Genomic DNA, 12,288 nt, shown 5'->3' on the forward strand with positions numbered 1-12,288 from the left:
AGCGTGTTGTGTGTTGAGCGACTCCTCCGCTCAGTTAATGAGGAAAAGACTGCATTTCTATTATCTGGTTAGATACAGCCATACGGGGAAGGGATTTTAAAAGCAAGTTCACAAGGCCAGGAAGCTCCCTCTTCCTCCTGGGTAGGCAGGGGAAGGAAGGTAACTTCCTCAACCTCCTAGAGCGAATTCAGTTTCTTGGGAGTCGGAAGAGAGATCTCATTGGAGTGGAATGCGAGATCGGAGAGGGAACTTTCCTTCTGATTCTAGAGAAATAAGAAATCTCGGTTAATGCTCTGGTGATTTCTGCGAGATTTTTTTAAAAAACAGAGGACTCGTGGAATCTGTCATAGGAGCGTTTTCCTCTCCTCTAACAAGCAGTGACAGTCTAATTACTGGAGCTACGAGCAGCTGTCGAGTTAGCCGGAGAGACAGAGGAGCTACATGTGTTCTAGCCGGCCGCCGGCACCGAGCCCTCGCAGCAGGCTGAGGCAGCCGCAGTGTCCCTCAGAGAGCTCCCGATAGGAGCCGGGAGCGGTTTGTTTCCCTGCGAGCGCTGCTGTGAGCGCGGGGGGCTCACGCGTCGCGCACCGTCAGCGCGGGGCGGGGTGACAATGAACTCGTACGGGAGCCCTGAAACTGCTCCAGCCCCGGGGCTGCCCTGGCGAGCGCTCCGCTGGCCCTGGCGGAGTTGGAATTCGGTAGAACACCTTGGCACGTGTTTGCTGCTCTTCTTGTCCTCTTAAGTTCCTTCCACCATATTTATGATTTTTAATGACATTCTACTTCCCATTTGGATTCAGCCTACTCTGCCGGGTTGAGCTTGTGTGGAAGAGGGAGGGAAGGGGAGGAATACTGAGCCTCCTCTGGTGAGTGTAATAAAGCAGATGTCCCTGCTGGCAGCAGCAGCCGCCTCCAGGAAAGCTGTATAAGGGGGGCCTGTTCAGGGACCGCACTCGCCTCCCACTTCGAGTCGCTCACAACTGCTTAGCGTGAGATTTATTTATTTATTTATTGTTTATTTAAAAACTAAACTAGTGCTCCTCGCAGTGGTCTGATCGGTGAGCCTATCTGGATGCCCTCAGGCAGCAACAGTTTTACGCACGCAGGATTACACAGCTTCCTAAAACGCAGCACTAGGCAGGAGCCCTCACAGTGGGAGATGGATGGGTTCCGCCGGTCGGCGAGACTTTGGGCAGCCGTGTTCCCTCCACCTCCTGCCGCCCTCCCCGCTGCCCCAGGCTGCCTCCAGCAACAAAGAGCCTTGTCCCCGCGCGGGGACTCGGGCTCGGCGCAGGGCTCCCGGCTCTGCCAGCTCAAGGGCTCCTGGGGAACCGCATCCACGCGTGGGGGCGGGGGGCACAAACAGACGACTTTATTTTCTTCAAAGGTGATTCGCAGTTCGTGCATCCCTTAATAACGCGAGCTTCTGAGCTCGAATTTCACGGCTGAGAGCACGGGTCGGTGCTGCGTGTCGGGCCGGCTGGAGATGTGCGAATCCCCTCTCTCCTCCCGAGGCTGGAACCTGCGCCTCTCCCGGGCACCACCCCCAGCCGCGCTCTCCGGGGAGGCGCTTCACACCCGCACGGCGCGGCCCGGCCGAGCGTCGCCTCCTCGGCGCTGCGCACCGGCCGCCCCGGAGCTCCGAGGAGTAACAAACGCTCCCTCCAGGTCACGGAGCAGACGTGCTCTGAACACTGCTGTTTATTGCAGTACACTCTGCTGACAGCCCGTCACAAACACGACATGTTTAAAATAGAGAAAATAATTGCAGAAAAATCCATTTCTAAAAATTACGCAGGTGTTAATTCTTCCAGAAATTTGTCACCTGCAAACAAATCTTTAAAAAGAAAAGGTGTTGTGCTTTGCTGCTATGAAAATATTAATGCTAATTATCAATATCAGGGCTAAACTCTATATTCAGTTCAAATGCAAAAAGCAAGCACCCTTTATCATTAATTTAAAATACTTGGCAACACCCCTATTTATAAATTTGATATCAGTAAATCCAGAAAATGTGCAAACTTTATCAGACTTCACTGTTTCAACTAAACACAAATTTTAATTGCATTGAGAAAGCCACTATATTCAGTATAAAAATAAATTCACTGAGATTTGGATGATTAAGTTTTCCCCTTTCCTTTCTAGTCTGTACCAGACTTGGGCAATCCATCATAGCAGACCAGAAGGGAAGGCAAATAATCTTCGGTATTATTAGTTTTGGGGAAAGTTTAACCTTTTCTATCCTTCATACTTGTTCCCTGAAAGCATTTTTAGTAATTATTAATGCTATAAAGGTACATGAACAAGATAATAATTATTTTTTTATAACATCTAACAGATACTCATAAAATCATTACTGCTGCATTTTGGCAAAAGGGTCATTAATATGTTACTTTTGATTACTTACTTTAGTAAAAAATTCATCTGGGAAAGTCAACCATTCATTTATGTTACTAGTGTACAAGCCTATCCTAATTCTAGCACACCTGGATTCAGCTATAATGATAATTTTACAGGAATCTGAATTAAGAGGTTCACTATTTGGAAATTATATAATATAAATGAAAAATGAAGGCCTATTTCTCTTCCTGTTTACTTCAGGGAGAACATAATCACATCACTGGATATTGTCAAAAAAATCCTTGCATTACTCCAATTTTTGCCAGCCAGATTAAGGCATTAATCCTGCAAGTCTATATTCATAAATATAGTCACAACTTCAGGCCTATTCCGGCAAAGATTAATTGGGAAAAAAAAGTGTTTGACATCACTCTCAAAGTTAATAGTGAAGCATAACAAGCAATAATGTGAATTACAGTACTGAGTGACTTAGTTTCATTTTCCCTTGTCAAAAACAACTAAAAATGTGCTTATCTGACAAACAATTCCAGTCATGAGTTCTTTTTACAAGAAGTCTTAATTCTTAAACTCTTATCATATCTATTGAATAAAAAAATGTATAAATGTATGCAAAAACAGTGAACCATTGAATTCTCATACATTAAGACTGTACTTTAAAGTGGGAATTGAGATGCCGAAGAAAATCTTCCTTAGATGTTAGAGATGGTGGGAAAACTTCTCGACAGAATTCACATATTCCACACTGATTCAGTTCAGAGTCTGCATATGCTTGTGCCAGCAAATCATTGTCTTGAGGCTGCCAAATGGGCTAAAAGAAACAGAAAATTATTATTGCTGAGGTATACAATATGCTGTAGTTTATATTTATATTAAAAAATATCTGCCTCTTTAAATTAGGATTCCTTTACACCTGCCTGGCCAGAGATGTTAACTAGAGAGTTCTCATTTAAGTAAAGCAAGATAAGACTTTGTTTTTTTAAAAAGTTCTATAAACACACTATCCTTGCAAATATTTAAAAATATCTTGATATCTATTAACGATAAATATTGCTATATTGCTATCAGCAGAAGTCTGTAATATCAGTCTGGTACACACTAAAGATTTTCTTTAACTTTGCATTTCAGTATTTTACCGAAGAAGTCATAGTACACAATAGCCATTTAGCAGAAATGAGAAAATACATTTTTACCTTTGAATAAAATGTTTCTTCTACAGAGTTAATATGATTCATATTTTATTTCCATTCTTATTCACATATAACTTGTTTTCAGTTTACTTCCAAAATAACTACCATGTCATGGCTTAAAGTACTTATTTGCTCTGGCTGCCTTTTAGTATCAATGTGTCACAAACAATCTTGTTTGGGATTCCTCCTGCCATGACAGTGTCAAACTCACTGGAATCATTCTGAATATCTATCCATGCATTCTATCCATATAAACTACGTTGTATTTGGTTCAGCAGCTGCACTGCTCTTGGTCCCTGAGCTAGTTAGTTTCAAGCCAGCAAGTCTGTTTATTCAACACTGGAATTCAAGGCACTTAAGCCCAGAGTCTAAGTCTATACTATTTTGAATCGTACCAACTAGGAATCAAAAAGTCTTCTATCAGTCTTCAAAGTTAAAACTTTAGTTTCATAACTTTAGTATTAGCAACACAAGATCTAATAGTTACATTATATGGCCAAGACAATCAGGTTTTGAGTCAAATAAAAACCAAATGCATCCTGTGGTGAGAACGAAGTAGAAAGAATGGCAGCAAGCTGCTGTGAGCTCTATGTGGGGATGGAACTTAGAAGAGAGTGTGCCCACAGGGTTTTTTTTGGCTCAGTTTTTTCCTTTTTTTTCACTCATACATGGGTTGGAAGGCAAGGAAGAATACAAAGTAATTTCTTTAGAAGTTTTAAATTTCATGCTACTTATACCCATGATTTTTAATTTTCAGCACTTCTTTAAATTTTATCATGCCAAATAGTTAGAATCTATTGTTTATTTCTCCCACAGCAACCCACTGTACAACTAAGCTGACTTTCACAGCAGTTAAACCTTCTGTTTAAACCACCCTGAACTTCTTGGGAGTCAATTTCCTGGCCCATTCTGTATTTAAACAGTGTTTAGCTTATCACATAGCAATAGCAGACTTACTGTCTTTCATTATGGTCAGCAATCCATATAATTAAATTGACTAATTAGTAATTAAGTGCAATCACACCACTTTTTTCAGCTCAAAGAGTCTACTTATTGTATGTTGTTGGTGTAAATTGCATATTAAATCTATCTAGACACTGACACACTTAAACAAGTTAACACACTTAAACACACTCCATGAATGTGTTTAGAATTATTTGTTTCTGATATGATGTAAAGCCCTGTTTGAAAAAAAGATAAAATAGTATTGTAAAAACTATTTGGCATCTTGGAAACATAACAAGGGGAGGTACCCATCCAGCAACCCACACACGCAGGCACTTAACTTCCATTTCTTGAGTGCTAAGCTTGTGCTTAATATCCTTGTCAGAACAGAGATCTATTTAAACACACATTCCATTTCAAAAACATTAATATTGAAATTAATAGACTACTGAATTGCTTTTAAAATCATGAACAGACTTAGAAGTATTTCTGGTGGAAACAACTCCCTCAAACTGCAAATACCAATAAACATGTGCATCTATATGAAAGTCTCAGCTAAATGTAGTCTGTAAAATCCTAGGTTCACTAATATCCATGTTTATTTTAATCTACTGCTCTTTTCAGTCACGTTTTTTTTTTTTAAGTTACATTCTAAGAAAACAGTACTGAGTTTTTAGATTTAGTATCCACATAGAAGGAAAGAGCTAAATTTATTACACCAACTGAGAGCAGTTCCAAGAACTTGCTGTTGCCAAATCTATTGCATTTATGGGGTTTTCCATTTTATAAGTTAACATATGTAGTAAATACTTGAAAGTTTTATCTACACTAGGAAAAAAAAAGAGGTATATAATTCTTTCCTTTCTGGCTTTTCCTTCATTTTTGGAAGGGATGACAGAAGATGTAAGCAGCATGACCACCCCCTAGAAAGGTGGTAAAAATACTAAGAACAAGTTTATACATAAATTTTGCTAAGGTTAACACAGTGAAAAGGGCATGTATACAAGTAACTTTAAAAAAAAGTACTCTTTTAATCTACGTATATATTATCTGTGACCAAATCTTTAGCAAAACTTACAGTCAGAGAAAACCTCTAGAGCTGAGTCCAATTAATTGGGAAAAATATTTAAAACCTAGTTTGAAAGCAGCTGAATAAAGGTGATGGATATTTAAATATACTGATATACACATATGTATATTTAAAGGATTCTCAAGCAATACTGGCTTGTTTTAAGCAAACTTCTGAATAAGAAATAACATTTTAATCAATGCAGTGCTATTGTAGATATGACTTTCAAATACTTAACAGTTCACCATTAGCTTTCTTTTTCTCTGCGTGCTAGCATTAGTACGTTTTTCTCCACAAAACAGATCATTCACATTTTAAATGCTGGCTCCAAATTAATTTCCTTATTTTGCAGAAATACCAGTGGTCAAGGGCTTGCTGCTATTCAACCACTGTTCTATACTTTTTTAAGCTGCAGACTCCCCTATCAATTTATAACCACATACCAGCTGTTTCACTTGCTGTAATGTACAATGCAGGGTGCCATCTATTGAAAAATGAATACACAGACTAACTAGTAAAAGAACAGGCTGTAGAGGGAATACAAAACAGGAGGATAGTAACAAGCAATGGAGTGAATTCTTTGCAGTTCCACAGGAATTCTACTAGCCCTAAAATAAATGTGGTAATATGTTTAACTTAGTCAAAACTTTAACGGGGGCCTCAATGAAAAATACAATAAAAACTGTAATTAATAAGTTGGTAAAGAATTGAGATCTCCTACATTACAAATAGATATTTAAAATAGCTTTTGAAAAATCAAGCTTATAGCAGCAATCTTTCAACGCTTTAAAATTTTCACTCAAAAAGTGGTTTGCAATAGAAAATTAAACTAGACTGGGTAAATTTTTAGTAGAAGAAAACAGTAAAGCTACAATGGCCTACAACACTTTCTAAATGCTGGTTTTGCAAGTCATGCAGTGACCAAATGGAGAGGTAAAGCTCTTCTGCTGCATGTACCTTGTCATTAGGAAAGAACATAAACTTCATCCATGTAAATGGTTAAAATAGGTGAATTCCACCCTCACAGAATTCCAAATTATCACTACTTGCTTATTCTTGAAAATCTGTCCTTTCACAAGGTACCAGAAAACCCACAGAAATAAAAAAACCAAACAAACATTAAATCAGTCTATAAAGCTCCATAATTTTGCGAGCTTTCATCTGAGACAGGATGTTTCACAAAACAGGCAAAGTATTCAGAGACACGAGTGTCAGAACACACCAATATGTTTTACTGCATTACAGCTACTGGGCCTTGTTTTCAGAAGCTCCCATGGACTTCAGGCTGTAAGTGAAATTTAAGCCCAAATTACATACATAAACCTATAATAAAGTATTTTAGTGATCTTTCCTTCATTCAAAAAAATAATTATGTTTTCTTCCTACAATGACAAAAATTTAAGCTTCTTAGAGCAGAGGAATAGGATGTTGTTGATACCTCAGACTGAGGAAAAAAGTAGCTTTTTTTTCATAGTGGAAGTATTTATCTGTTTAGCTTTTTAATTGGTTCATTTTTCCAATTCTCTGCTGTACATGAAAAACAATTAAAACAAATGTGTGCCCTATACAACTGAGATCAAGGGTAGAAAGAAAGCAATCTAGGGGGCAATTTAGGATTAATAACAGCTTTGAAATAGATATAGAAGGAATTAATATCTAGATGAACTGAAATTTGTAAAAACATCCAGTGCTTATGTCTGCTTATATTCTTGATATTTCACTGGGAAAGCATCTTGAACACATTCTGCAGTATTAGGAAGAAGAAATGATGAGAGATATTGTCTTAAAAACAGACTGATCAGCTTTCTTAGAGAATATATTAATCCAGTCTCAAAGATCTTTGCAAAATATGTGTCTGAATCATTATAATTTTTTGAAATGTAGAATATTTATAGAAAGATACCTGATGAGGACCTCTGACAGTTGTTCCAGCAGCTTCTAAAGAAAAAATTACTTCAGGTACACCCTGGTTTGTGTGCTTAGGTACAAATGTGAAACCACTGTCTGTTGTTTTTAAACATGGTTTGTCACAGATATTTTCTATGGGCATCTTTGCATGATCTGAGGGGTTTGTTTTGTCAACAGTGGTTAAACTTTGTAAAGCTGAGGTCATGAGATCAATGCCATGAGCTTCAAATGAGTTAGGTTCCAATTTACTGAGGTTAACAGCACGGTCTCTGTGCTCCAGGTTAAAATGATGATCTTGAAGCATGTTTTCAGATATACCAGCACAAGGAACTGTTGGTTTTTCCTGAGTGCTCTGCAAGAAAGCAGAGTCATTGTCTGTAGGTGGAAACTTGACATTAAATTTAGAAAGTGATTCTACAGAGTTGTTGTCCTCATCTTGGCCCACTCCTCTTGGTGTGATAGATGTGATGCATGATGCACCTCTATTTATATCCTTTATAACCCGAGGCTTAAAAAGCTCTTCTGCTTGTTCATCAGTTTTATCTGTGCACTGTATCGGCATGGAAAACTGTATTTCTGTGAAGAAAGAATGGAGAAAATATTTAACAGTCCGTTGAAATATAGTCATTAAAAACGTGGTGTTGGTGTATGTATTTTTTTTCTTACTTCCCTGCTTTTTTAACTGTTTATTTTCTCTTTAAAATCATCAGATTGAGTTGTAGTTCTCTTTCACAAACATCAGTTCTGACACAAAAACTATCAGAACAGAAATAGAAGGAAATACTCCCTTCCAGTAATTATATTTCTCTTTGATTCATGGCTATAAACATTTTCATTTTATTGAAAATTATGTTGTCCCATACTCTTAACACATACTTGCATATTCACTGAAGTGTTCTGGCAGAAATAGAAGCTGGAACCCAAACCACTTCACACAGTGCCAAGAACATGCTAGGCACCATGAGCACGATTTTAGAAGGTATTCAGGTACCCAACTCCCACTGGTTTCCAAATTAGTTAAATATTTAAACTGAATAGTTATTCAGAAATGGGACCATGTTTTCCCTTTGTTTCGAGAATTCACCCTTCATTTTTGGCACTATATTAATAAAAACGGTAATGGTTACTCCTAACCAGGTCAGAGAGTAACTTAGGTAAAAAACTGATTGTACAGCAGCCTTCTGCCAGTGGAACATGGAAGTAACAAATCAAACATTAAATCTATATAGCTTTTGTCATGTATACCTTCACACATAGGTGATTTAAGCACTTCTTTTATTATCTATAATGCTTACATCATGTATGGATTATCACACAGTTGAGTTAGGCACTTTGTTGGGAATCAAAACCATTCTTGTAAAGTAAGTTGCCAAACACACTTCCCCCAAAATTCCCACCGCCAAATAATAAAATTATTAGCATACAATCAGACTACCACAATACAGTTCAGAGCAATTTGAAGCAAGGAGATACCTGCTAACGCTTCATGTAACAAAACTTCAGTAATGGATGACCTAAATTAAAATCAAATGCTGAAATCAGCACCTTTTGCTTCAGCTGTGTGCATTTGGCAGGTGTTTATTGAAATCACTTAATATATTGAGTCTGATCCTGCTATTAAGGAAAGTTAGTAGAGAATATCCATAGTATTACATTGTATTACCCATAGCTTACATTGTATTAAAGGTAAGCATTAGCAGAACTGGACATTTGGGATCTCTCACAGTTTCAAAATAATCAAGCCTTCCCTATGTCTTCAGGAAGTACTGGATTAAGCTCTTGTCCCATATAAGAAAAGAGTATTTAAAAGTCTGCACAAGGAAGTCTAGAATCGAAGTCCTCTGACTCTCCTCAGTCCTGCAGTTTTCCTCTAACAGATATGGGGCTAGAGGCATTCATAGCAGACATCTTTTGAACTGACAGCTAAATTAAAAGCAAGCAAGTGCTGTCATTCACACAGTATGATGGGATATCACATGTAGTAAGTGCCTGCCTCTCACTCCAAGGGACAAAACAATTACAAGAGCCATTGATGTGATGACTGTCTTTTATAGCATGTGATTTGGAGCATTCGTCATAGAATGCCAAAACTGGCGGTGCGTTTTCTTGGTGAAATACTGAGCACCATGTGAACAGACTTGAAAAAGGCAGATGGTAAACAGTGGAAGTAGTTCTATGTATGTGTAATTTGCAGTATTTTCAAATATAAAGCAAAGCTTTCAAACAGTTGAATCACAATAAGAGCTTAAGTATGATATTACCAGTTTCAGGTTCTGGCTTTATCTTAAATATACTCAGTTGGTCTGTTTGTTCTCTGGCTAGCACACATATTCGATGACACTCTTCTTTCATGTCCTGGAAAATAGTCTCCAGATTCTCTCTAGAAGATCAAAATTGTAAATTAAAGAGTCAACCAATTCAGCTTGTTGTGACCTTTAATCTAGTCACACCCACAAACGAGAGAAAAACAATAGTATAAGCTACTTTTCTTGGACATCTTGTTCCTCAACATATGTATACATATTTTTTGTTCTCCTCAGTAAAAGCAAGCAGAAAAAAGAAAAGGAAATGTTGTCAAAGAGTTGTTTAGTCATATCATACACATATATATCTGAACACAGGAACTGACCCTGCAAGGACCACCCCCAAAAATCCAGCGTTTCAGTTCTTTTAGTCTTTCAGGTATTTTGTGGAAGAGTTTATCTTTCCCAAGGGTACTGTTTCCACCTCAGTTTTACAGAAAATAAGATGCTGCCACTATGAACATTGTTTGCTGTCATTGCCAGTGCACTCCAGACTGCAGCAGAAGGAACACACAAGCATTTGTTATGGCTCTTTCCTTCTCTGTCTACCTGGCATTTTGGGGAGGAGTTTGTCAACTCATGCCCTCTGGTTTCATACAATATGATATAACTTTTCTTTTTATTCTGAGACATTTATTGTATCATATATTTTCCAGAGTATCATATGGGAATCTGATATTTAGTTATCTGCACTGAGAATGGTAAAAATAGTTCATGCTGGTGTGAGTTTATTTCTGCAAAGGCACTGTTATTTAGTTACTGATGCTTCCATAGAATTCCACTGTGGAATTTTGATAAACTTGCTGAGTAATTTATATTTTTAAACACAATATAATGGATTTTATAAAATGAACTTCAAAGATGAAAAAGTGAAGTTGTGTTCTCTTTTGCATCTTTTCATCAAAAGATCTCAAAAGGGATTTTTCTTTAATCCAGTGAATTGCTTTTTTATTGCTTATTCATACAGCAATCTGACTGTGTTCCTACTTCTGTTGTGTTTCTCTTTCTGAAGACACAAATGTCTATTTGTATCTCATTTGAAAAAAAGATGTACAGAAGTAGTTAAAATTATTACTGTTAACACATTCTGATAATTTTCCAGAAGTTTTGATAAATAAGAAATAGAAAAAAAAAATAAAGGTTCTATTCAGAACTTTAAAATATAGCTATGATTAAATGAAGCAGTCTTAATTTGCTAGACATCTGTGATACTATAATCTTAATCTATAAGATTACCAGCAATCTTACCAGTCACATACCTCCTTCCAAGAAAACAGTAAAGTAAGGAAGCTATTTGAGAGCAGAGGGACAGAAGACAGGTAAAAGTTTTTAATTTTTTAGATATAAATCAAAAAGACAAGTCTTTCTCACATTACAGTCTTATTTCCTCTCTTTCTTATCATAAAAACAGTAATGAGCCAGACTAAAGATCCATGTGGTTCACCTAGCCTAAGTATGGGAGTGGTCAAAAGCAGATGCCTAGGCAAGAGAATAAAAAGAAAGCAAGAAATTGATACTTTCCCTTAATAACTCCCCGAATCTCATCTTAGAGAATCGTATATTTGACTGCAGCAAAGTTGTTAAAATTGGCATTACTGGCCATCCTATGAAAAATACAAACCTAAGACTTTGTTCAATATTTTTCTGAAATCATTGGCAGAAGAGAAAATCTACAGCTTTTGATGCCTTGGTCATAGCAGGGGCTTGCTGCCTTCAGCTTACAGATAAAGCTTCCTGGCAGATAAGGCTCTGTGCTGTGCTGCCATCAGTTAATCCATAATGGCTGTACATTCCTGCCCCGAAGAGTTAATGCAAGGCAGTGAATGCTTATGCAAACCCCAGCATTAACACCCACCGCTGTTTCCTGGAGTTTAACCTCCTGCTGAACCTAGTGGATATCTTCCTCCCTCCCAGTTTAGCCCTCCAAACTTGTAAAGCCCCAGCTATGCTTCCACATAGCTGTTGGCTCTATTATCTTCCTGCATTAACTCTTTGACCTTGGATGCTGCCCCCTCCCTACTCCCTGCCCAGCCACTTCTTAATGCACTGTGCAGAAAAGAGGGCAATAGCTGGCCTTACCCAATTGCAGAAAAGCCAAAAGCAAATTTGAAAAATGCTGCAGAAGTATTTACCTTTCAGGTGAAATACCAGAGATCCCTAGAGATAATTCAGGCTTATCTGGAACAACTTTCTTACTTTTCACCTTGAAGTAAAAGATGAAAATATTGAGCACGTTAGCATATTAATTTTGCGCTTCACCTTGATATGAATAAAAATGTCATGGAGTCCTTCACCTAGTCCTGTTGAAAGCTCTCAAAGCATTGTCAAAATGACAAAAGCAGTTTGTGTGAAATTCCTAGTTCCTTTTAGGTTAACTTATTAACTCAGTGTGGCATTTCTCTGCTCATACTCCCTTGAAACGGAACTAGTTCTAAGAATATTGCTTGATTGTAATTAGTTTTCAGTCATGTATAAGGTAAGGTTCAGTCTTTTGTATAAGCTTGTTACCAAGCTA

The 12,288-nt window shown here is 37.7% G+C and overlaps 1 protein-coding gene across 2 annotated transcripts in view; it reads right to left on the bottom strand.

Annotated features, from left to right (window-relative positions):
* Nucleotides 1–1,686: 1,686 nt before the first annotated feature.
* The window catches only part of TANK (TRAF family member associated NFKB activator), a 28,376-nt gene continuing 17,774 nt past the window's right edge, over nt 1,687–12,288 (bottom strand). For both annotated transcript variants that reach the window (XM_005485243.3, XM_005485242.4), the window contains 4 exons: nt 11,906–11,976; nt 9,732–9,850; nt 7,466–8,046; nt 1,687–3,169 (listed from right to left, as the gene is read on the bottom strand). In XM_005485243.3, the coding sequence (XP_005485300.2) occupies nt 3,002–3,169; nt 7,466–8,046; nt 9,732–9,850; nt 11,906–11,976 (939 nt within the window). In that variant the 3' untranslated portion in view covers nt 1,687–3,001. The remainder of the gene's footprint in view (nt 3,170–7,465; nt 8,047–9,731; nt 9,851–11,905; nt 11,977–12,288) is intronic.

Source organism: Zonotrichia albicollis, chromosome 10 (genome assembly GCF_047830755.1).
Source record: "Zonotrichia albicollis isolate bZonAlb1 chromosome 10, bZonAlb1.hap1, whole genome shotgun sequence".
NCBI classification, from domain to species: Eukaryota; Metazoa; Chordata; class Aves; order Passeriformes; family Passerellidae; genus Zonotrichia; species Zonotrichia albicollis.